The sequence below is a fragment of the Hyla sarda genome, chromosome 8 (genome assembly GCF_029499605.1).
Source record: "Hyla sarda isolate aHylSar1 chromosome 8, aHylSar1.hap1, whole genome shotgun sequence".
NCBI classification, from domain to species: Eukaryota; Metazoa; Chordata; class Amphibia; order Anura; family Hylidae; genus Hyla; species Hyla sarda.
The window spans coordinates 96537119-96563924 of record NC_079196.1 but is presented as its reverse complement, the minus strand read 5'-3'; the positions used below and the strand labels follow the sequence as shown (position 1 = coordinate 96563924).

General features: G+C 40.6%; 1 protein-coding gene across 9 annotated transcripts in view; it reads left to right on the top strand.

Annotated features, from left to right (window-relative positions):
• Positions 1-26806, top strand: part of LOC130285070 (aldehyde oxidase-like) — a 147906-nt gene that overhangs the window by 81664 nt on the left and 39436 nt on the right. For all 9 annotated transcript variants that reach the window (XM_056536220.1, XM_056536217.1, XM_056536221.1 and 6 more), the window contains 8 exons: positions 1264-1433; positions 3814-3940; positions 6925-7047; positions 9499-9595; positions 13339-13463; positions 14276-14409; positions 24597-24684; positions 25158-25244. In XM_056536220.1, coding sequence (XP_056392195.1) covers positions 1264-1433; positions 3814-3940; positions 6925-7047; positions 9499-9595; positions 13339-13463; positions 14276-14409; positions 24597-24684; positions 25158-25244 — 951 coding nt within the window. The remainder of the gene's footprint in view (positions 1-1263; positions 1434-3813; positions 3941-6924; positions 7048-9498; positions 9596-13338; positions 13464-14275; positions 14410-24596; positions 24685-25157; positions 25245-26806) is intronic.

Below are 26806 nucleotides of genomic sequence, written 5' to 3'. Positions count from 1 at the left end.
ATAGACAGTTCACCATCAGCAGTGTCCAATTCCTGTAAACAGCTAAAGGCAATAACTCTTGTTTAATAGGGAAATCTGGTTTAAAGAGGACCTACAGTCAGTCAAAAGTGTAGTTTTCACCAAATAGTCAGATGGGTGGGAACTTAATTGCAAAATAGTGTGAATTCTAGGCTATGGGGGTGCAATTAGGAGGATTGTAATCACACCCCTGACAATAATAAACACCTCCAGAGCTTCCTCATAAGACCCCTTAGCCTAGCATTCACACTCCATTTTGCTACAACCTTCCCAACTAGAGTTGGGCGAACTTACAGTACATTGGCTCGGAATAAACCTCACGGTTTGGTCGTTAATTTCTTTAGTTTGCATAAATTTGTTCCGCTTTCCAAGTGTTCCAGGGGCCTGGAAAAGTCCAGGATGACAGTCTTAGGTCTCCTAGGACTGTATCTACCTTTTCCAGGCCACTGAAGCACTTGGAAAGCGGAACTAATTTATGCAAACTAAAGAAATCTATGGCCGAGCCATGAGGTTCATTACGAGCCAATGTACTGTAAGTTTGCTCAACTCTATTCCCAATCATCTGACTGTTCACTATAAAGAACATATAGTCAACTAAATAGTTAACACTCTACATCTCAGGCTGCTTTCACACTATAAAATGCATCCATTTTAAAGATCCGTTCAATGTTCCGTTATAAAAAACCTGAAAATCGGTCATTAAACGGCCATTACAAAATCCCATACGGCCGTTAGAAAATCCCATTATAGTCAATGGGATTTTTACATTATCCGTTTTAACCTGTTATAGCCCATTATTAATAACGGACGTTATTAATAACATCCGTTATTAATAACGGGCTAGAACGGGTTAAAACGGATAATGTAAAAATCCCATAGACTATAATGGGATTTTTTAACGGCTATATGGGATTTTTTATCGTCCGTTTAATGGCCGATTTTCAGTTTTTTTTATAATTGAACAGATCTTTAAAATGCATACATTTTATAGTGTGAAAGCAGCCTCAGGAACGAGGGAGTGTAGAAAGAAAGTATAAACACTGTTGGACTCTAAAGCTACATATAGGCTACAGTTGATATAACCCATAACATTTCTTTGGACTGACCACAGGTTCTCTTTAAGATATTTGCTAATATCATAAACTTGATGGCTGCAAATTTGGATATTTATGTTGATCATGATGTGAATGGTTTTATTTTATATCAATAAACTGACCAGAAATAATTTGCTTATGTAATTCCCAGGACATTACAGCTCATCAACCCATTCAGGATGCTGTTGGACGTCCTATCATGCACCATACAGCCATGATGCAAGTGTCTGGTGAAGCAATATACTGTGATGACATGTCAGTCTTGGAGGGAGAGTTGTTTTTGGCTTTTCTTACTAGCTCAAGGGCTCATGCAAAAATCCTGTGAGTATGGTCTAGATAATGTAATGCCGTTCTTCGATTATTTTTGCTATATTATAGTGTAGATAGTTGGTTTTGAAGACAAAATGTTGACCCTAACTAAGAGGAGAAGTTATATAGCAAGCTAGATGTAGCCACATATCTTTATACACAGTAGATAGTTTACTTTCAGTGATAAAGATATAGTAAACATGTAATATACTTTTTCCCCATACTATGGTAAATTGAATGACTAAAAAGCCCATTCCAGTGAGCTAAGTCAACAGACATGCAGAAAATCTAGAAGGAGCAACTATGGCTTTGTTCTCATCACATGAAAGCTATAAGTCAGAGCTATACATCCAAAATCTGCTGCATTATATACAAGAAATACAAATAAGTATATACACTGGAGGTTATCCCAATGCACAGAACATGTTCGCAATATGTGCCTAAATAATACATATGACAGAATGAACACAGATGAGCTAGAACTGTCATTAAGTTACTGCTGAAGAACAAAGTTCTTTCCCCCAGGAACTATCATAAGAGATGGAAAGAAGGAAGAATTAAGTCATTGAAGACATCAGGGTAGATGTACATGATGTAGTTACCGCATCTAGAGATCGCACATGAAAATCGCTTTATCTGTGCTTCATATGTAGTTGCTATAAATACTCTGTTGCCAAGGAATTGTGGCGACTAAAATTACAATACAGATAAAGTATAAAACTGCCACATGTGATCACCACATCAAGCTAAGAGCAGACAGCTTTTGATCACAATGCTCCAGTACCCTCTACTCAGATTGTATTTAGTCTTGTAGGTTGCTAGGATTGTGAACTGCTGGTTCATTATTATCCATAAGAACACTATACCTCTTATACAAATCTACTAGTTTAGCTTCTATAGTTTTGAATAAGATGTCTCAAAGCTAAGCACAGAAAAAGTAGAGTAGTTTACCAATGCTAACCAGTCAGATTCAACCTCTCACCAGTTAACATCTTCCCTACTGTCTGCCTGACACAGGTTTTCTAAGGGTACCGATCCATGTATTCCTTATAAGAAACAGTTCTTTCAGACGTGTTAGCCTTTACCAATAGTTCTATGAAATTGTTTCCCCAGTCTGAGGGACCATACTGTACACAGAACCTCTGTTTACCTGCAATTTTCAGACAAATACATACAGAGGTTTTTTCTGTCCCTCCTTGTATTTATATGGATTGTGGTCTGTTCAGTGTCATATCTTGGAGATAAAATTATTTGAATAGGCATTTCCTTTAGGAGATAATACCTGCATTTAGATGGCACCATATGATAGCACAACATAGAATGCATAAGGCTTTGTTGAATGAATTTCTATGTGCAGGCTGTGTGTAAACAGCTCTGCCATGTGCATGACAGCTAATTCTAATACTGCACAATATTTCAATAAAACCTCTTACCATGCTTCTTGGCATAATACAATACAGAAATGTGTTGTTGTTTGTTGCATGCTTCTTGGCATGTCATATTACAGAGGTGTTCTCCTCTTAGATTCTATGACAAAATATCTCCAACAGTTCAATCAATGTAGGCCAACATGGCCTCAAGGGCACTCTGCTTAACTTGACACCATTTTCACTTTGTTTAGACAATTAGTGGTGGTCAAAGTGATCACTTCTCCACCGATTGGATATTAAAGAGTAGCTGTCATGATCATGATACCTTTTTTAATCCTCCCAGTTCACTCCCCCCATCATGCTAAACCACACCCTGCCTTTATTTTTATTATTTTTTTAGTTTTCTACCTTGATATTGATGACCTTGATGAACAGTCCAGAGTAGTTCAGTGTGTGAGACCACCCAGCTCCGTTCACTGAACTTTACAGTGTGTCAGCTCTGCCCAGCAGCTGCAAAAGGAAGCTGAAATATTTAGTACAAACTTCAGCACTATGCACTGAAGGCATCATGACTCTACAGCAGTGTTTCCCAACCAGGGTGCCTCCAGCTGTTGCAGAACTACAACTCCCAGCATGCCTTTGGCTGTCCAGGCATGCTGCGTGTTGTAGTTTTGCAACAGCTGAAGGCACCCTTGTTGGGAAACATTGCTTTACAGTCTAGCTTAGTTCGAAGGGAAAGGGAGCAGAATATTCAGCTCTATACACTGTGCTGAGGTCCCACCTCCATTTCCCGACTCTTGTCTCTGCCAGGCTGCTTGCTGCATGTTTTTAGTGAAACAACTCCTATAAATACTTGCATATGTTAAAAATGTGGATACAAAAAGGATGTTTAATTTAATCTAGAAAGTTGTTTGTTTTTAATTCAAATCTTATAATCTACAGTTTACATTAAGTCAGCAAGTGTCAAAGAAGGGAACAGCCATGTGTTTTGACTCATCCATATTTCTATGTGTCTATCATAGATCTTTAGATGTGACAGAAGCACTGAGCATGCCAGGAGTACATGATGTTATTACTGCCAAAGATGTTCCTGGAACAAATCATTTTTCTTATTATGACTGGCCAGACCAGTTAATGGCTGACAACAAGGTATGTCATAGAGTGTAAATCACGATCACATGAATCAGAAATGATTCCATTCCTATGTTTATTATGTCCTAGATTAAATTTTTAGCAGCCAAGTGGTAAGACTTCACTATGAGACTAGTAAATACTTGCATTTGTAAATACAAGACCTTAAAGGGGTAGTCCGGCGCAAAACATATTATCCCCTATCAAAAGGATAGGGGACTCCGCTCCATGCCAGATGACTGGCAACTATAGCTGCCACGCCCCCTTAATTTACATCTATGGGAGGAGGCATGATGGCTACGTACTAGCCGTCACACCCCCTCCCTTAGACATGAATGGAGGGGTGTGGCGTGACATCACGAACACGGGAGCTCCACCGTTCCATGTTCCGGATGCCGCTGTGGCTAGACCGGAGATAGTGGGGGTCCCTGGTGGTGGGACCCCTGCAATCTAACATCTTATCCCCTATACTTTTGATAGATGAATGTGCATGTTTTGCACCGAAGTACCCCTTTAAAAGGGTTATCCAGCTTAGAATATTATATCCCCTATCCAAGTGCCAGACCGCTGGGACCCCTGCAATGAAGGTAGGTATTGGAAAAGCTTTCCAATACCTCTAGTGCATAGGCTGACCTTGATTAAAAAAAAAAAAAAAAATCATCCTATTTTTACATATTCTGTAAATTATTAAAAAAAAAATTGCTGGATTACGAATTTGTTCTTTCAGTTGGTATATCTTGATAACTGGAGAGTGGACTAAATTATAGGTTTTTTATTATATTAAGCGATTTTGCAATTCTACATAATTTCAGGATATTTTTAGACTAATTGAATGTGGACAGCTGGCCGGACACTATCCAAACCCTGGCTAAACGCTAAGAAAATAAACATGGGGTATTAAGAGAAACACCATTATGGCACAATTCTAAATATCCCTTCTTGGTTAACTTCCATAATAATGTGGTTGGGATCAAGGACGATACACAGCTTATGTCCCAAATATTTAAGGAAAAAAAAGAAGAGGTGTCCCGGGACAATAAAATGGACTATTATATAATAACTGCATTTGTTTGACAATAATACCAACAAAGGAGTTTGGGTTTTTCAAATTTTGATGCATATCTTTTTTCTGGTAAAGCTTATTGCTATCCGAATCCATAACTCTTTGGAGTTTTTCTTTATAAAACATAGATTGTTGGTTTGTATAACTAGAGACCTAGGAACTTGTTGGTTTTCTGTGAAAAACAATACATAGAACAGAGAAGTTTGTTGAATATGGCACATAGAACGTCACTGGGTGGTTATCAATCGATTACATTTCTCAGTTTATTAAAGATAAAAAGATTGCTTAGCCAGGTTAACACAGTCATAGTGTTACAAAGTGTATGTTTCAGAGACATAAGTAAAAGTAAAAAATGGGAATTGGGAACTGGTTAAAATATTGTAAAAATTAGTGGAAGGTTTTAATATGTTTTTGTAATTGTATATATTATTATTTAAGGTGAAAAAAAAGAATTAAATGAAATAGCATGAGTGACATATTTGAACAATACAATGATAATACATGACTTTCAACATAATGGGCCTCATTTACTAAGAGTGTCGGGTTTTTACTAGTGGGAAAAGTTGTTTTAGACATGCAGGATTCCTCTCTATTTACTATTGGGAAAAGTCGGGAACATTTTCTGACCAGCTTTTTCTAGGTCGATATTTCCAGCCATTTACCCACAGGATTTTCTGTGAATTCCATAGTAAATCGGTCGCGTTGTGAAACCACGCCCCTTTTTGGCCGCTCACGCGCCCTTTTGGGACAGACCATGCCCATTTTTCGGGTTTGTTGGATTTTTCAGATGCACACTGTAGCACACTGGCGCACACTGGCGTAGACATGACTCAGACAAAATAACCAGACAAAAACTGGTCGGTTTCAGCTTAGTAAATGAAGCCCAATATATCATAAGAAAGGCTTTGAAAGGCATTTTTTCTGTCTTTGTACTTATTATGATATAGAAAACATAGGTTTTTATAAAAATAAAATTTGCTTACCTTTGTTTCTACAGTTGCTGTAGCTTGCCATGTGAACTCTATTTTCTCTCTGTACTTGTGCACAGCGTATATTATTATTCCCTGCAGACTGCCTTGTATCTGCTGTCCTCTCCATCTCCAGCCTGTGTTAGCTGGCCTCCCAAGTTTCTACCCCTCCCTTTCCGATCTACTCTTTAAAGGGGTACTCCGCTGCTCAGCATTTGGAGAAAACTGTTACGAACGCTGGAGACGGCGCCAGGAGCTTGCAACGTCATAGCCCTGCCCCCTCATGACCCCTCATGACATCATGCCCCGCCCCCTTCAATGCAAGTCTTTAACAAGAAGATTAACATAAGTAATATCTGTTTCTGGAAAATTGTGTCACACCCAATACAGCTGCTATATATTAAGTTATATATTAGATTAGACTGTTTTTAGCTCAGAGATCTGTGCATTTCTCTGTTATGTTGACAGTCCAACCATAGACTTTAATGAAACTTTAAAAACAAAGGTGTATATCGCTCAATACCTTATACCTCACTATTTTGAAAGAACTGACAAAGTTATTGGTGTGTGAACCTGTATCCAATGGCTCTTACATATGATATTTTGAGTTTCCTAAAGTGAATGTTTGCATTTGAACACCATTTACAGTGCTTATGGAAGTAACATAGTGTCAAAGTTGAACAATATCAAATACAATGCTACTTTGTTACCTACTCCTGCATTGTCGGATGATGCAACAGGTCAAGAAAAGCAAAGAAGCAAGGAATAAACTGGAAAAATGGCAAGCCAAGGGGTAGGACCATGGGAGCAGAACGAGAACCTGCAAAAACTATGATAATCCATTTTGTGTGGAATGTAACTTCATTATTAAAGTCATTAAAAAGTACCAGAAGTGAACATGTATCTTTCTTTTTATAGTAACCTAGTGTCCGCTGAAAAGTTACATTTCGCATTTGTTTTGGTTTGTGAAGGTGCTATGTGTTGGGCAAATTATCTGTGCTGTTGTGGCTGACAAACCAGAGTGCGCAAAACAAGCTTCCAAAAAGGTGAAAGTTGTCTATGAAAATATAGAACCAGTGATCCTCACTATCGAGGTAAGAGATGGCTGTCTATTATTTGGTGTGAAGCACTATATTTTCCAGTTCTGCAGGAGAATATGACTGCATAAATCCTGCCGGTGATAATTGGTGTAATTAGGAAAGTGGTGGTCTTCATGTGATAACCCATTGAATAATCTAATCCTTCAGATTTCTTAATTCACAAATTAAATACTTTTGGCTGTAAGAACACATTCGCCTACTCTTAGATTTCAGTAAGTCTATTATTTAATTTGGCTACAAATCTTCTCCAAACAACCTTCTAGGGATATTTGGTCACATACCAAGACTAGTCCTGGTATGCGGTTGTTTGGAGAAGATTCATATTATGGTCCATGCTAAACCATATCAGTTTAAGGTAACAGCTGCTATGGTTTGTGAGACCCCACCTATACCATCCTGCTGTGTGAGAGTTGTGCCTCGCTTTGCACATCACTCTGTATTTCTGAAATTGTGCACTGATCGAGTTGCCAGTGACTTGTACACACAGGGGTGCTCTCCGCTTTGTACTTTATATTTTTATTTAAGTTGGCTAACCAGTCAAGTATACCTAGACAAAATGTTGCTGGTTTACTGAGTAACAGTCATAAAATTTGGCAAACTTTGTTAAATTATTCTCAGTGGATGGAGGCTGATAATAAATAAACAACAGGAAAACAGAAAAAAACAGCGCTCAGAGAAAACCAGTGGATATCACAAGAAAAAAACTTTTTTTTTTTTTTTAAACGTTCAATGTAAACAATGCACTCACTTCACATGGGGGGAAAAACTGGAAAGTGGCAATAGATGCCTCAGACCAGACCCCCCTCCAGGACAGCTTTAGATAGATGCTCCTTGGTTTCATAAACCACAGGATCCAGCGGGTATGTTCATAGTTCTTTAATTCGCGACGCGTTTCAAAGGTTAACAGCAATCACCTTCTTCATCAGGGTATAATAGAGTAGGAGGCTGATAATAGAGTAGGTAGAAAAAAGTATGAATGATCCAGCGTGACTTATGGTGTGACCTAGTGATAAGCAGGGATAATTTGTGGCTGTTTGCCTTTTTCTAGAGTACATTTTGTCTACCCTTTTCACACCAGTTTTCAATTTGTTTAACCTTTTCCTTGAATTTCCTTGAATTTGTTTTTAAAAGGACAAATACTTTGTCCATAAAGGAGATATATTTATGCATAGACACCAAGTTTCATGATAACGCTCAGTAAAACTGGAGGCCTCATATATAATATATGTTATCATACACATGATAATAGTATGCTTGTCTATAGGTGAGTGCTACATTCATTATCCTGATGTAAAAGTCTTAAATGGGCAATCTCATTAAAACTAATTTTTGCTATTGCACTCCTTATGGTAAAAAAAAAATATTTCTAATATACTTTGTTTAAAAAATAAAAAGGAAGTTTTCTATGTTTTATTTGTGCTTAAAAAAGCTTAAGAGCACATTTTCCCCCATCTCATACACAGACTTTGGACCAAAGCGCCAAAAACACGGGAAGTGCAGCCAGGAGTGCTGAGGGGGGGGGGGGGGGGGGTGTCCAATTTACAGCATATGGCAGTGAAGTGTGAGAGGAGCTATGATTGGATGAGGCTGGACACACCCCACTCTGCACTCCAGACTGCACTTCCTGTGTTTGGACTTCGGTCCAAAGTCTGTATATAAGATGGGGGAAAATGTGCTCTTGAGCTTTTTTAAATAGGTATTCCGGGCAAAAATATTTGATCCCCTATCCAAAGTATAGGGGATAAGGTGTCTGATCACGGGGGGCCCGCTGCTGAGGCCCCCAGCGATCTCCCTGTAGCTGAAACTCCAGTTTTGGAAACCTCCTTCATGTCTATGGGAGGGGGGGTGATGGCCTGAGGTTTCTGAAACTAGTGACGCAGTCCCCGCATACAATGTGGGTGCTGCAGGGAGATCGTGGGGGGTCTCAGTAGCCGCACCCCCCCCACGATCAGACATCTTATCCCCTATCCTTTCGATAGGGGATGAAATGTTCTTGCCCGGAATACCCCTTTAAGCACAAATAAAACATAGAAAACTTCATTTTTTTTAAACAAAGTATATGAGAAATATTTTTTATTTACCATAAGGAGTGCAATAGCAAAAATTAGTTTCAATGAGAGTTAACCTTTAAGGACTAGATCAGATTAGAGGAAGAGTGTACAATAACTGCAGAAAAGTTCACTGTAGAATCGTCCATGTAACGTACTAGAGGTAGCGCTAATAAATAGCAACTAAAGCCCATTTACATTTCACGTAAGTAATAGACTTTTATTAAAAAGTAAGGTTTCACTACCACATTCTATATGTATGGGTCTTCAACTTATCTTAGTGTTGTGGTTTTTCTTTGCTTATTGGACAGCAAAAATGTCAACAATGTTAATTGCATTGATGTCTTATATTGTGTGTGCAGAATTTGTCATTTTTGTGCCTATCCCTTTATTAAAGGATGCAATAAAACACAATTCATTTTTTGAACCGGATAAGAAACTGAACCATGGGGATGTTGACAAGGCTTTCATAGCAGCAGACCATATACTCGAAGGTAGGAGTTTATCACATCTTTGCATCTTTAGTCATGATGATGCCTGCCAGCCTTCAGGAATACAATACATTATACATTACACTAAACATATAATAATATTGATTATTATAATAATGATATTTATTTATTAAGTGCCAACAGATTCCACAGCTCTTTACAATTTTGAAGGGACATAAAAAAAGACAAGTATCAGACATAACAATATGACACACTAAATTTCAAACAGGAGCAGTGAGGGCACTGCCCATAATAACTAACAGTCTATGAGTACAGTAAATATACTTAGACAGTCTAGATTTTATTACTGGAAAAAATGAACTCTCCAGAATGAATCCAGAATGTAATTTCAATAGAAATGACTGTAATTATCGTCTCTGGACTGTGAAATCTGTGATATGGATGCATGTGTCCACCTAGATTCAAGGATTTACGAACTGCATACTACTTCTACAACTTGGCCTGTCGAAAAAAACTAAAGGGGTACTCCGGTGGAAAACTTTTTTTTTTAAATCAACTGGTGCCACAAAGTTAAAGGGGTTATGCAGCATAAGGTGATTTTAGTATGTACCTGGCAGACAGTAATGGACATGCTTAAGAAGGATCTGCGCTTGTCATGGGGCTAAATGCATATGTTGTGAGATTACCATAACACTGTGGCTAGCTGTTTGTAAACTAGTATTTCCTGTTTGACTTTTCTTTTTTGACTACAAATCCCACAATTCCATCTTCCTCCCTCCCACACATCAGCCACCACACCCGTTGAAACATAAATGAGCTCCATTCAAATCAGTGTGGTTTTCAATCAGGGTGCCTCCAGCTGTTGCATTAGTTGCAGATTGATCCCTCCACCCATTGAAGCACACAGGCTCCCTGTCGTCAGCTGACTAGTGAGTCAGGTCTCGGGCGCATTGCAACATGGGAAAAATCTGAGACAACAGTCATTTTGTATGCTGGTAAAAAATAAATATTGGAGTGAAAATCACAGAAGAATTGTGAGAAAACCGTCACACACAGGTACAGACACTATATTATGAACTACACTAACATTACAGCCCCTGTAGCACAGTCAAATAATAAAAATTCCTGGAATACCCCTTTAAACAGACTTGTAAATTACTTCTATTAAAAAATCTTAATCCTTCCAGTGCTTATTAGCTGCTGAATACTGCAGAGGAAATTCTATTCTTTTTGGAACACAGTGCTCTCTGCTGACATCATGACCACAGTGCTCTCTGCTGACATCTCTGTCCATTTTAGGAACTGTCCAGAGCAGCATATGTTTTCTATGGGGATTTTCTCCTACTATGGACAGTTCTTAAAATGGACAGAGATGTCAGCAGACAGCACTGTGGTCATGATGTCAGCACAGAGCTCTGTGTTCCAAAAAGAAAAGCATTTCCTCTCTAGTATTCAGCAGCTAATAAGTACTGGAAGGAATAAGATGTTTTAATAGAAGTAATTTACAAATCTGTTTAAGTTTCTGGCACCAGTTGATAAAAAAAAAAAAAAAAAATTCCACCGGAGTACCCTTTTAAAAACCGCCCTTCTAATACCCTGTAGGCCACCACACCAGCTGAAACTCTAGTCTAGTGCTTGTTGCCACCAAGAACTTTGCAGCAGATCTGACAACTTTGGAGGCCAAGTCATCAGCTTGGACTTTTTGTCCTTATTCTCGGCCCATTCCTGAAACATTTTTGCAGTTTAGCAAAATGTATTTTCTGTCTGAGAGAGTTCTTTGCCAATAGGCAATACTGTCACTATGAAGACATGTAGTTGGTCTGCAACAATGTTTAGGTAGGTGGTACATGTCAATGTAACAATAATATGAATGCTAGGACACAAGGTTTCCAGGTAGATTATTGCCCAGAACATTACAGTTGCTTGCCTTCTTCCCATAGTGCAACCTAATCACATCCCTACTGAATGTAAGCAAGGCACATGCTTCCAGAGGTCCACATGATCCACATGACTGGTCTGTGGCTGTGCAGCCCCATACATAAAACTAAAATACACACTCTCTATTACAGCCAGCATTAAAAAAAAATTTGAAAGAAGAGATCGCAGACGGCACTCACGGAATCAGCAAGAAGTTTTATTCGGGATCGCTGGTCCACGCAACAACAACGACAGGTAAGTCGACCGGTTTCGCGCTACACAGAGCGCTTACACGTGACCTCACTAGGTCACGTGTAAGCGCTCTGTGTAGCGCGAAACCGGTCGACTTACCTGTCGTTGTTGTTGCGTGGACCAGCGATCCCGAATAAAACTTCTTGCTGATTCCGTGAGTGCCGTCTGCGATCTCTTCTTTCAAGTTTCCTATGCTTATGCTAATGGCGACTGAGCACCGGACTTGTGGCATCTGGACTTGTAGGTGCAGTGTTCCAGTTACTCCGGTAGAATCGTGAGTGCGGCAGTGCCGACTTTCCTTCTTCTACATGTGTTCGATTAAAAAAAAATTACCAATTTTTGCTGCTACAGTAGCTTTTTGTGAGATTGGACCACATGGGCTGGATGAGCTCCCCACAAGCATCAATAACATCTGCTCAGTTATCACAGTTTGGCCCTTGCCATCCTTATGCTTTCCAATTTTTTATTTTAACTTGATCTGGTTATTTACTAGCTAAATAATAAATACATCCTACCCCTTAACAGTGGCCCTTACAGAAAAAAAATCAGTATTATTCATTATGCCTTAGTGTATCTATTCAACGAACAATGGGAAAATGCAATGACAATGATCTTCTCTAGCTCATGATGAAGTTGTCAGAGGCCCTGTTAGGCCGTTCTACACTTGCATGTTAATAGAGGGAGGCAGGGATAGTAGCTGTTTCACAACTTTGCAATATATAGAGCCAATTTATCAGGGATATATATGGTGTTTGTTTTTAGAAAGGTTTCATGCAACACCAGTAAATGTGTCTGTTCCTATTTACCCTTAGAAACAGAACTAACTGTCCGATATATTAGCTTATTTTTTTTTTTTTTTCAAACAACAAAAAGGGTGTTAAACTTGTATGCTATACCTCTTGGCCAGGTCTTTTAAATGAACTCCATTTCTAAATTTTGTGCAAATAACAATTTCTACATTTCTCGTTGCACTTAATGTATTATTGTTTACATTGGGTAACGCATTACTGACCTGATTTCTTGTTTGCCCTGGAGCCCCTGATGAACCCATTAACTTGGGGAAACGCGTTGGGCGGGCCATGCAACTGTTCTAGTATAGGGGCTGACCAAGGGATAGACTGGGGCAGGGGTCATCCTTTCAAGGACGAGTGCCCCCGACAGCTCCCTGAGCAAGCAGGGTAAGTGGGCACGACATCTCCCCTGTCAGGGTATATTAGAGCTTTAGCCCCATCCTACCTGGTCTCCATACTTATCCCTGTCACCCCACTGTGTCATTATTCAGGCCATTGAATTGTCTGACTATCATTGCTAGTTGTGGCCTCTGGGCCCCCTTGACCTATTTCGTTGTTTGTATGTCAGTGGGGATTCTGTTGTTTTAAATAGCACAATTAAACGTTGTGTTTTAAATGTTTTTACCCCTTCTGTGAACCAACAGTTTCTACAGATACATCAGTAACAGACAATATAATGAAGGCAGAACAAACAGTATTTAAAGCCATGTATAAATATATCACACTTATTGTAGGGACTGTTCTTAAGATGGTAAAACATTGGACTGTGAACAAAGTACCATAATCGTATCTATGTAATCCATGGTGTTATGCTTTATGAAATAGGAGAATTCCACATTGGAGGACAGGAACATTTTTACATGGAGACCCAAAGCATCCGTGTCATCCCCAGCAAAGAAGGCCAGGAAATAGATATCTATGCAGCAACACAGGATCCAACATACATGCAGGTAAGTCAATAGAGGATGTCACACCCATTACTCACATTACTGCATGAATATCATATCTGTGTTATGTTGGTGACTAGTGATAAACATCATAAAGGGGTTATCCAGGCATAGAAAAAATGTTATGGGATAATTATAAAAAGACATATCTACCTTATTCTACATGTCTACCTTATTCCCCTGTAGCTTTCGATATAATGTCATTCGTTCCCCCCACTTGTCATTATGATTCCTTATTCCAAGACAAGCTCATCTTAGCAGGAACTGCCCACTCTATTAATCCTGGCTGCAACAGTGCCCTGCCTTTATCAATGATTGGCTGAGAAGGCTGTCAGTCAATCTCAAGCCATGCTCATTTATTGACACTACGCCCTTTTGTTGGACCAGGTGGAAAAATATTTAAAAAAATCTGTAAAACTTATAGTAAATGTGGAAGAAGTCATGTAAGACAGTCTTTGCTCAAAAAGTGCCAATATTGTGCCAAAATTCTGGAGCATTTGCAGCAGTAAATCTGGGTGTTTATACAGCGATCAGCTCAGTATTCATGACTAAATTATTGGTGCATAAAAAATTGTCCTACAGGTCCTATTCGTTGTCCCAAAATTTAGGAAAGTGACATTTTATTATATTTGATAAATCTACAAACAATAAATATACATGCCATAATATATGATTTGCTTGGGAAAGGTATTTCTCTTTTTCCATTTGTAAAATAGACATTGCTAACACTTTCAGAATTATATGACTATACTTTTATAGTCATACAATATTTTGTCTGGTTTTAATACCTGCCTTTTTTTTTTCTTATAAAAAAGGGTCTCGTAGCATCAACTCTTGGCATACCCTGCAACCGCATCAATTGTCACGTGAAAAGAATTGGAGGGGCATTTGGTGGCAAAATTGTCAAGACAGCCAATATCGCAGCAATTACCGCTGTGGCGGCTCAAAAGTAAGTGTCACTTTTAACTCTTCAGAGATGGAACTACATTGTGCTATGTATAATTGTTACGGCTCAAAATATGGACCCAAAGTGGGGGTGTATATAAATGTATAATGTAACTTTTATAGTATTGTTAATAATAGGAGCATTACCCCATAAACTCTGAAAACGTCACTAAGGTGACGAAATATGTTAGGAGGGGCACTGTATAGTGTTTTTAACAACAGCACAATACATTATATTTTTTTCCCCTGACACACACTGCAGGTGTGTCAGGGTTTCAGTTTATGCAAAGTGTACACTTGTATATCAATCCCTTACAGAGATATCGCAAGGGGCCCCAGCGGTCGGACCCCCCGCAATCTCAAACTTATCCCCTATCCTTAAGGATAAGGGATACGTTTTTCACCACTGGACTACCCCTTTAAGCTTTTGGGTTGAAAAAATAGCATTGCAAAAAATGTTATGTGAGAGGGAACCCTAGAGCAGTGGTTCTCAACCTTTTCAGCGACTGTACCCCCAAGGCCTGAAAGTATGTCCGAGGTTACCTCCTTACGCGGAACTTGCGCGCGAGGGGTACCCGCGGACAAAAGGCGTGTTCTTACCTTTATACTAATGCATCCTCCCTCCATATGAATCCCCTTTTGCCATTATTCCCCCTCTGTCTTAATCCCCCTGTCCCACTATTCCCACCTCCCTCTGATCCCCTTTTGCCATTATTCCCCCTCCATTTTAATCCCCTTGTGCCATTATTATCCAATATGGCAAAAGGGGATTAAGATGGAGGGGGGAATAATGGCAAAAGGGGATTAAAATGGAGGGGGAATAATAGCACAAGGGGATTAAGATGGAGGGGGGGAGATAATAATGGCAAAAGGGGATTAAAATGGAGGGGGAATAATAGCACAAGGGGATTAAAATGGAGGGGGGGGGGAGATAACCAACCCCCCACCTCCATCTTAATCTCTTGTGCCATTATTCCTCCCTCCCTCTGATCCTCTTGCGCCATTTTCCCACCTCCATCTTTATCCCCTTGTCCCATTATTCCCCCCTCCATCTTAATCCCCCTGCACCATTCCCCCTTCTCTGATAATAATGGCACAAGGGGATTAAGATGGAGGGGAGAAAAATGGCAAAAGGGGATTAATATGGAGGAGGGGGAATAATGACACAAGGAGATTAATATGGAGGAGGGGGAATAATGACACAAGGGGTTTAATATGGAGGAGGGGGAATAATGACACAAGGGGATTAATATGGAGGAGGGGGAATAATGACACAAGGGGATTAATATGGAGGAGGGGGAATAATGACACAAGGGGATTAATATGGAGGAGGGGGAATAATGACACAAGGGGATTAATATGGAGGAGGGGGAATAATGACACAAGGGGATTAATATGGAGGAGGGGGAATAATGACACAAGGGGATTAATATGGAGGAGGGGAATAATGACACAAGGGGATTAATATGGAGGGGGGGGGGGGTTGATAATTCCCCCCTCCCTCTGATCTCCTTTTGCCATTTCGGATAATAATAGCACAAGGGGATTAAGTTGGAGGGGGGAAAAATGGCAAAAGGGGATCAGAGGGAGGGGGGAATATTGGCACAAGGGGATTAAGATGGAGGGAGGGATAATCAACCCCTCCTCCTCCATATTAATCCTCTTGTGCCATTATTATCCAATATGGCAAAAGGGTATAGGAGGGAGGGGGAATAATAGCACAAGGGGATTCAGATGTAGGGGGAGAGGGATTATGGTGGAGGGGGGGAGTAATAAAGCACAAGGCATTAAATTTTAATGCCTTGTGCTTTATTACTCCCCATCCCCCCTCCGCCATTATCCCTCTCATACAGTCCCCCCTCCGTGCCATACAGTCCTCCCTCCGTCCCATACAGTCCCCCCTCCATCCCATTCAGTCCCCCTCCGTGCCATACAGTCCCCACTCCGTCCCATACAGTTGTTTACCTGGCGTCCTGCGGTCCCGTTGCCTGCTCCTTCACGGGATGTTCAGCGGGGCCGCACTGACGTGTGATGTCCCTCTGCGCTGTGCGGCAACTCCGTGCAATGTCAGGGGAGGCCACACATCTCCCCAGCAACCACGCAGCTCACTTACAGTAGCCGCGGCCGCAGCTCGGGCCGCGCTACTGTACAGTGAGCTGCCTCGGCTATGCGCTGACAAATACTGGCCAATGCATGGCCGGTATTTGACAGCGCTTTCGTGTACCCCCTGACAGCCCCTGGCATACCCCTAGGGGTACGCGTACCCCAGGTTGAGAACCCAGGCCCTAGAGGGAAATCATTACTGTCAGACCAGTTAACTTTTTGCTGTAAATAAAGCCGGGTAAGACAAGTCATGCTTTGTGTACAGTATGTCCCAATAAGTGAGTCCACCCCTCACATTTTTGTAAATATTTTATTATATATTTTCATGTGACAACACTGATGAAATGACATTCTGCTACAATGTAAAGTCAAGGATTAGACATTCAACTAAAAAACATTAAACAGTGTAGGGGTGCGATCCTAGTGCATTATCAAAGGATACTTTAATTCTAGTGCAGGGTGAAGTTCAGTTATGTTCACCAAAGTTGGTTGTGCTCAGAGCATAACATCTAATACAGCATGTAACTTATGAGCGGGTCAGCAGCCCTGGAATCTTAATTTCTTTCGGATTTCGGCAGACAGCAATGGTATGGGGATCTAAAAAATATTTTACAGTCCTAGCGCTTAATAAGTTAAATTCTTTATTTTTTTGTCATCCATACAAACAGTGTGCAGCAACAATCAACACGTTTTGAGCTCGGACTGAGCTCTTTTTCAAGACATGCATAGTTTAAAACATGAACTGACTCCATTATATATAGACATTTGATTAGGTAAAACCACCGGGTTGTCGTAAAAGTCCGGGAAACATATACACCTAATTGACAGCTTTAGCGCTGGGTGTAGTAACAAAGAGGATTCTGCACCCAGATGATTAAAACAGTGACAGTTCACTGATAGCCTCCATGCCACTAGAGAAGGCTTGAATGTCTAATCCTTGACATCAATAAATTTACCAACTAAATGATATTGAACAGTGTTGGTACGGAGTTAGTACGATTTAATATGATATTAAAATATACCAATACACCAATGTGCAATAGACAAGGGCTAGTATGCCACAAAAAGAAATGTATGATATCTGCATATAGGGGTAAGTATATGTAATTTTGTGTGGGGCACTATATATTTTAACCTAATGAGATGTTCCCATGTATGGAGTATATACCAAACTAGGACAAAATCACATTACACAAGGTTAATGTTAATGAACAAAGACATATCACAAAATTAACCACACAGAAAATTCTCAGTAGTACACAGAGAATAAATATACATATACACCATATAGAGCAAAGGGAAACTAAAGATACACTCACGGTTATTGGAGAGATGACATGCACCAACAAGGTGTCAGAATCGGCAGTATAGCACAATGATAACTACTGGTGGAGGAGCAATAGGAGTAAGATATCACATACCACAGTCCCTACTCACTTATTCCTATATTCACCCTGCCTGACAGTGGAGGATGAGCCCCCACTTCGATCGCCGGCTGTCCACTATATGGCCCTAATGATGATGCATCACCATTTATAAATCTATTAGAAAATGAAAAAGTGCAAACAATGTGCTCAGATTATATACAAGCATGTGCAATAAAAACACAACTCCTCAACTCGTTTCCCCCCATTGAATATGATAAGAGGGTTCCTCAGGAGGTAGTTAAAGATAGAATATATATAAAGCAGGGGAAGATGGATCACATCATGTCTAATGTAGGATATGCCTCCCTGCTGGTGAGGTGCACAAAGATGCCGTGCATCCCTAGTTCTGAACGCACCCAATGCATTTTATATAGTCCTGGTAAAGAAAGGGGTGGGGTTCCACATTAAGGTCCTGATTGGTACATACCTGTATATCATCCCCAGCAGGTGTAAAGGAGGCTTCATATTGGTGACCTAGATCCCACATGTTTCCATGTAGGGACGCAGAGTTCACTTCCGGCATCTGTTGTGACGCGCCGGAAATGACGTGTGTGCTCCACTGTGCTCCAAGGTGGAACGCACAAACTGGAAGTGACATATGCGCTCTCCCAGTAGTTAATCAGAGGCTCATATGAGAGGCACTTACCTGCGCACCAAATCAGATACAGTGTTATGGCACACTGCCCCTTTTCCAGCCCATACGTCATGTGCCATGTATGAATCAGAGCTGCGCTGGTATCGGGAGATGCCCACGTGGGCTCTGTTTATAAACAAAGAGTCCACATGACCAACCAACCCTTCATCCACAGACTCACACTACTAGTATGCCACTAGCTACATATAGAGGACTAATGCAAATTGCAGCAATAGTTCTTTTACGATAATAATATGATCATGCACAGAGAGTATATATACTACACTGCTCAAAATAATAAAGGGAACACTTAAACAACACAATGTAACTCAGAGTCAATCACACTTCTGTGAAATCACACTGTCCACTCAAGAAGCAACACTGATTGACAATCAATTTCACATGCTGTTGTGCAAATGGAACAGACAACAGGTGGAGATAATAGGCTATTAGCAAGACACCCCCAATAAAGGAATGGTCTGAAGGTGGTGACCGCAGACCACTTCTCAGTTCCTATGCTTCCTGGCTGATGTTTTGGTCACTTTTGAATGCTGGTGGTGCTTTCACTCGAGTGGTAGCATGAGACGGAGTCTACAACCCACACAAGTGGCTAAGGTAGTGCAGCTCATCCAGGATGGCACATCAATGTGAGCTGTAGCAAGAAGGTTTGCTGTGTCTGTCAGCGTAGTGTCCAGCGCATGGAGGTGCTATCAGGAGACAGGCCAGAACATCAGGAGACGTGAAGGAGGCTGTAGGAGGGCATCAACCCAGCAGCAGGACTGCTACCTCCGCCTTTGTGCAAGGAAGAGCAGGAGGAGCACTGCCAGAGCCCTGCAAAATGATCTCCAGCTGGCCAAAAATGTGCACGTATCAACTCAAACAGTCAGAAACAGACTCCATGAGGGTGGTAAGGCCCGACGTCCATAGGTGGGGGGTTGTACTTATAGCCTAACACCATGCAGGAGGTTTGGCATTTGCCAGAGAACACCAAGATTGGCAAATTTGCCACTGGCACCCTGTGCTCTTCACATATGAAAGCAGATTCACACTGAGCACATGTGACAGAGTCTGGAGACGCCGTGGAAAGCGTTCTGCTGCCTGCAACATCCTCCAGCATGAACGGTTTGGCGGTGGGTCTGTAATGGTGTGGGATGGCATTTCTTTGGGGGGGGCCGCACAGCCCTCCATGTGCTTGCCAGAGGTTGCCTGACTGCCATTAAGTACCCAGATGAGATCTTCAGACCCCTTGTGAGACAATATGCTGGTGCGGTTGGCCCTGGGTTCCTCCTAATGCAAGACAATGCTAGACCTCATGTGGCAGGAGTGTGTCAGCAGTTCCTGCAACAGGAAGGCTTTGATGCTATGGACTGATGATCAAACAAGGTAAAGGAAAGAAGCCAGCACTGTAGATATGCATGAAATATATGGATATGACGCTATATGGATCTGACACTCTGAGGTTTAAGGGAGGAGACATCAAAACTATGGATATAACAGGTGGTGCTCCCGTATAGAAAATACAGTCCCATGGAATATATAACAACAGAAAGAACGGAGCACTCACCCGGTAGACGAGCAGATCCAAACTGATGCGGTCATTCCTTTTGGACTCGAGCGGGGAGGCGGTAGATGGAACCCCTCCTATATGTCACTGAGGCATGTTTGGTGATTACACCAGAGATATCTGGATCTGCTTGCAAATCCCCCCAATGTTTATGCAAGATAGACATAAGCTTATTGTTTTGGTCATCAAATGTACCTATTAGACGAATGGTCTGGATCTAGGTGTTAATAAAGACACTCTATCTTGGGAAATAGCATGTTGGTAAGCCAAACTCAGTGGCTTGATGATGTAGCCCCTATCAATGAACCAATCCCTTAGTTCCGAGGCTTGTCTTCTGAAATTCCAGCCGTTGTCTCTTTGAGATAGAAACATCTAGGAACGAAAGTTCATGCTTTCTCATCTCAAAGGTGAATCTTAGCCCAATCGGATTGCCATGTAGACCAGATACAAATTCTCTAAATGACTGTTCACTTCCTGACCAGAGAACCAGAATGTCATCAATATAGCGCCCCCAGAAAATAATTTGGGGGCACTACCAAGAGTCTTCATCCTGAAACACCATCATATCCTCCCACTAGCCCAGGAGCAAGTTGGCATAGGTGGGGGTGCAAGGGCTCCCCATGGCTGTGCCCCTGAGCTGGTGGAAGAACTTGGTGTTAAACAGAAAACAGTTGTGTGTCGGAATGAATCTCAGCATCTCCAAGATGAAATCATTGTGGGGCCTACATTGATTACCTCTCCCTCTAAGAAAGTGTCTTACTCCTTGTATACCAAAACTGTGAGGTATGCTACTATAAGGGCCAGGCTCCAGTACAATACCTTCTAGTTTATTTAATAAATCAGTGGTGTCATGTATATACGATGGGAGGGCCCCACTCCTGACACTATAGTTAGCCCTTTAAAGGGACTCAGCCCCTCATGGATTTTGGGGAGGGAGTAAAATGTGGGAATTGTGGGGTGCTTAGATAATAGAAAATTTTATTAATCTTTGGAGATTATGGAGTTCTTAAGAGCAGGTATAAGAAGAGACTCGAGTTCGCTCAAAAATTGGTCAGTGAGGTCAGTCTTTAAGAGGCCATAGGCATATGTATCCTCAAGTAAGGCAAAATACATTTGCACATATCAGGAATGGTTTATCACGACCAGATTACCACCTTTATCTGCATTTTTGAATATCAGACTTTTGTCTGATTCCAAAATAGACAAGGCTTGTCGTTCATGAAATCTGTCACGTCTTTTATGTACTGTTTGTGTTTTCTGTCTTTAAGTGATGTCTGGAAACATTCTATTGAAGTTTGACTAGCGAAGTCAGGGTCAGATTTAAACTTTAATGCCTGCTCAATGGTTTCTTTGAGTTTAGTTGCGGAATGTTCAAAGACTGTTTTCTCCTCTTCCAAGAGGATAGTCATAAATCTAATAGAACTACTGACAGACTCCTTCTCTCACCTTGTCATCAGTTGTTCAGATCTGGATCTCTGGGCGGGCACAACAGTAATTTTTAGTCCTTTGGGGACGATATTATTTTTTATATACGTCTCCAAGGATTGAATTTCCCACCACGATAGAGACCCAAGAATAAGGATTTTAAACTTGAGGTGGAGTCTGTCAGAGTTAGTTGGGATTCAGAAAAAAACATCCCTTGCATCGCAAGCCACTTATTCGTGTCTACAGGGTCGGTAAGAAAGCCAGCCATTACATTCGAAATCAATAAATTTACCAACTAAATTATATTGAACAGTGTGGGTACGGAGTTAATACAACTAACCAAATATTTTACCACAATACTCTTTTAAAATGTAGCTTTTATTAATATCAAATTAAAATATACCCATTCACCAATGTGCAATAGACAATATTCTATCTTTAACTACCTCCTGAGGAACCCTATTATCACCTTCAATGGGGGGGGGAAACATGTTGAGGAGTTGTGTTTTTATTGCACGTTTGAATGTAATTTGAGCACATTGTTTGCACTTTTTCTATTAGATTTGTAAATGGCGATGCATCATCATTAAGGCATATGTTCAATAGGGTGATCTAGGGCCATATAGTGGACAGCTGGCAATTGAAGTGGGGGCTCATCCTCCACTGTCAGGCAGGGTGAATATAGGAATAAGTGAGTAGGGACTGTGGTATGGGATATCTTACTCCTATTGTTCCTCCACCAGTAGTTATCATTGTGCTATACTGCCGATTCTGACGCCCTGTTGGTGCATGTCATCTCTCCAATAACCGTGAGTGTATCTTTAGTTTTTTTTTTGCCCAATATGGTGTATATGTATATGTATTCTCAGTGTACTACTGAGAATTTTCTGTGTGGTTATTTTTGTGATATATCTTTGTTTATTAACATTGAGCTTGTGTAATATGACTTTGTCCTACGGTGGTATTTACATGCATTAGAACATCTCATTAGGTTAAAATATATAGTGCCAAACACAAAATTACATATACTTACAGCTATATGTAGACACCATACATTTCTTTTTGTGGCATACTAGCCCTTGTCTATTGCACATTGGTGTGTTGGTATATTTTAATATGATATTAATAAAAGCTACATTTTAAAAGGGTATTGTGCTAAAATATTGGGTTAGTCTAATCCATGACAACAAAAAGAAGCCCACACTTAAGTGAAAATGTACAAATTGGGTCCAATTAGCCATTTTCCCTCCCCTAACGAATCATGTGACTCGTTAGTGTTACAAGATCTCAGGTCTGAATAGAGAGCAGGTGTCTTAAATTTGGTATTGTCGCTCTCACACTCTCTAATACTGGTTACTTGAAATTCAACTTGGCGCCTTATGGCAAAGACCTTTCTGAGGATCTGAAACAACTAATTGTTGCTCTACATAAAGAGATTGTCAAGAAACTGAAACTGAGCCACAGTGCAGTGGGCAAGACCATACATTGGTTTCCCAGGACAGGTTCCACTAAGAACAGGCCTAGCCATGGTCAACCAAAGAAGTTAAGTGCATGCGGTCAGCGCCATATCCAGAGGTTGTCTTTTGAAAACAGACGTATGAGTGCTGCTAGCGTTGCTTCAGAGGTTGAAGGGGTGGGGGGTCAGCCTGTCAGTGCAAAGACCATATGCTGCACACTGCAATGAATTGGTCTGCATGACTGTCATCCTAGAAAAAATACTCTTCTAAATATGAAGCACAAAAAGTCCGCAGTTTAGTGAAGACAAGCAGTTTAAGGAGATGGAGTACTGGAACCATGTCCTTTGGTCCGATGAAACTTATTTGGTTTAGATGGTGTCAAGCGTGTGTCGTGGCAACCAGGTGAGGAGTACAAAGACAAGTGTGTCTTGCCTACCATCAGGCATGGTGGTGGCAGTGTCATCGTCTGGGGCTGCTGGCACTAGGGAGTTCATTGAGGGAACCATGAATGCCAACATGTACTGTGACAAACTGAAGCAGAGCATGATACAAGACTGGGCCATCGGGTAGTATTCCAACATTAGAATGACCCCAAACACTCCAAGACCACCACTGCCTTGCTAAAGAATCTAAGAGTGAAGGTGATGGACTGGTCAAGCATGTCTCCAGACCTAAACCCTTTTGAGCATCTGAGGGGGCATCCTCAAATGGAAAGTGAGGAGTGCAAGGTCTCTACCATCCACAGCTCTGTGTCATCATGGAGGAGTAGAAGAGGACTCCAGTGACAACCTGTGACGCTCTGGTGAACTCCATGCCAGGGGGCTTAAGGCAGTGCTGGAAAAAATGGTGGCCACACAAAATTTTGGCAGTTTGGGCCCAATTTGAACATTTCCACTAAGGAATGTACTCACTTTTTTGCCAAGGTTTAGACATTAAAGGGATATTCCATGAAAAAACTTTTTTTTTTTAATATATCAACTGGCTCCAGAAAAATAACCAGATTTGTAAATTACTTCTATTAAAAAAATCTTTATCCTACCAGTACTTATCAGCTGCTGAAGTTGAGTTGTTCTTTTCTGTCTGACAACAGTGCTCTCTGCTGACACCTCTGTCTGTCTCAGGAACTGTCCAGAGTAGCAGCAAATCCCCATAGCAAACCTCTACTGCTCTGGACAGTTCCTGAGATAGACAGAGGTGTTAGCAGAGAGCACTGTTGTCAGACAGAAAAGAACAACTCAACTTCAGCAGCTGATAAGTACTAATAGGATTAAGATTTTTTAATAGAAGTAATATGCAAATCTGTTTAACTTTCTGGAGACAGTTTTTTTTCATGGAATACCCCTTTAATAGCTGTATGTTGAGTAATTTTGAGGGGGACACAACATTAAACACTGTTACACAGGCTGTGTATTCACTACTTTACATTGTATTAGACTGTCGTTTCTTCAGTGTTGTCACATAAAAAGAAGGAATAAAATATTTACAAAAATGTAAGGGGTGGACTCAATGAGATAATGTATATTAACAAACAGAACACATTATATGGTGTTTGTAAATCCATTTTTTATTGTCATTATTTAGAACAAAACATCCAATTCGCTGTGTTTTAGAGCGAGATGAAGACATGCTAATAAAGGGTGGCAGACACCCCTATCTTGGAAAATACAAAGTAAGTTCTAAAGAAGTAAAAACAAAAATTGTATAAAACAGTAATAACAGTGTAATAACAGTATATAGAATTGAGTTCTGTGGAAAATACATGTATCCGGCTCCCCAGAGATGACTAGGGAACAGCATTCTTGTATAACATCCTAAAGAAATGTAGAACTCCAGTACTTAATAATGATACAATATACTTTTTTGGACAGTTTCTTACATTTCCCACTGTTATTCAGTGGTTAACTGTAATATCTGTATAACTGGTACATTCTAACATCAAGATGCATTTTTTGTAACGGTGCAACTAAAAAGTATGTGAATTGTTAATGTTTCCTTCAATCTTCTTCCTCCATTGAAGTAAAAATTGTAAAAGTAACTTAAGACAGGGCATAATGAGTATCATTGTATAAGAGTGGTCCATTCCTGGTAATTCACTAAAATATAGACATGACTAACTTAAGTATATGCTTTGTGTATTTCTAGGTAGGTTACATGAAGGATGGTAGAATTGTAGCTGCGGATATCAATTTATACAGCAATGGGGGACATTCTGTGATAGAATCTGTGTTTGTAAGTCTTATAATAATCATTTTAATGTTCTCACATGATTGTAAAGCTCTGGAGTCTGAGCAATTTATTATTCTTTATGGTGGCATTTTCATTGTGTCCATTATTGTGTCCAACAACCTAAAGCACACATCCAATGGTGGTCCCAGCAGTAAATTTGCAGCAACTTCAGAGTTCAAGACTTGCCCTAAGACCAGAGCTGTAGCTAGCTCCTTTTGTGCCCGAGGCGAGAACAGAAGATTGTAGAGGTCTACAGAAGTGTATAGGTGTACAGGAGTGACACAGGCATGTACATGGGTGACAGAGGGGTGTACAGGGGTAACAGAGGGGTGTACATGGCAATGCTAGGGTTGGTGTCCCCTGGTGCGGTAGAAAATGGTGTGTCATTTTTAACCACCGGAGTGACCCGGCACGCCTGCCGGGGCAACCTGATTTAGAATCACTGCCCAGTGTAATGTGTGCCAGACATCTCTGGCCAATGCGCCCCCTTGCAGCAGCGCACCTGAGGCAACTGCCTCAATCGTCTTATGGGAGCTACAGCCCTGCAAAGACTATCCCAATCTGGAGACAGATTTGCTGGAAGTCCCATAAACTTGCATGGAATTTCAGACAAAGATGTCTCCAAATCGTGATAGTCTTGGTGCAAATTTTAAACAGATATCCTGCTGCCGGAACCATCACCAGATGTACGCATAAGCATGTTTCCGGCTACCCTTTAGCCTGTCTATTCCAGTCTAAAACATTTGGTTTAACAAACCTATTGTAATAATGTCCCCTGCCTGTGTTTCTATAGCTTTTTCCATTAACTGCTGTGCTGGTGTTACTGGTTAAAGGGCCAGTTGGCATGAGTACAGAAGTTTGTTAAAAAAAAAAAAAAAAAATGATTTACCAGCTATTAAGTTAGAGTTGTAGTGTAATCTTGCCGACTACGCCATTTGTTGTGGTCATTTTGCTGACTCAATTGATGGAGTTTTGTGGATGAAAGTGCACAATAACAGGCGCAAAGATGGCCTCCAACCATGTGTTCCATTGCTAGAGTCCCAAGATGGCTGCCAAACATGAGGAACAGGAGGCACAGGCCAAATTAATAGGACCCAATGCATTTGCAGAACACCCTGAAACACTGAAAACCTCTGTACAACTGTAAAACTTATTGTACCAGATATTTTGGCAGTGACTATCATGCATTAGGAGTTGACCCCACCCTATATTAATCACTTTAAAATCAGCACAATTAATAATGTTTAATGACAACATTTATTTATAGAAAAAGTAAAAGCATACATACAAATATCAATTCAATGGTACATGGCCTCCGTTTAGCAGACTAGCATGTATATAGTATATACAGTATCTAACTACAGTGAGAACACCCCTCACACGTTTGTAAATATTTTATTTTATATTTTCATGTAACAGCGCAGAAGAAATACCACTCTGCTACATTCACTACAAGTAGTGAGTGCACAGCCTGTATATGTTGTGGCCTACTCAAAATAAGTTAACACACAGCCATTAATGTTTAAAGGGGTACTCCGGTGGAAAACCTTTTTTTTTTTTTTTTT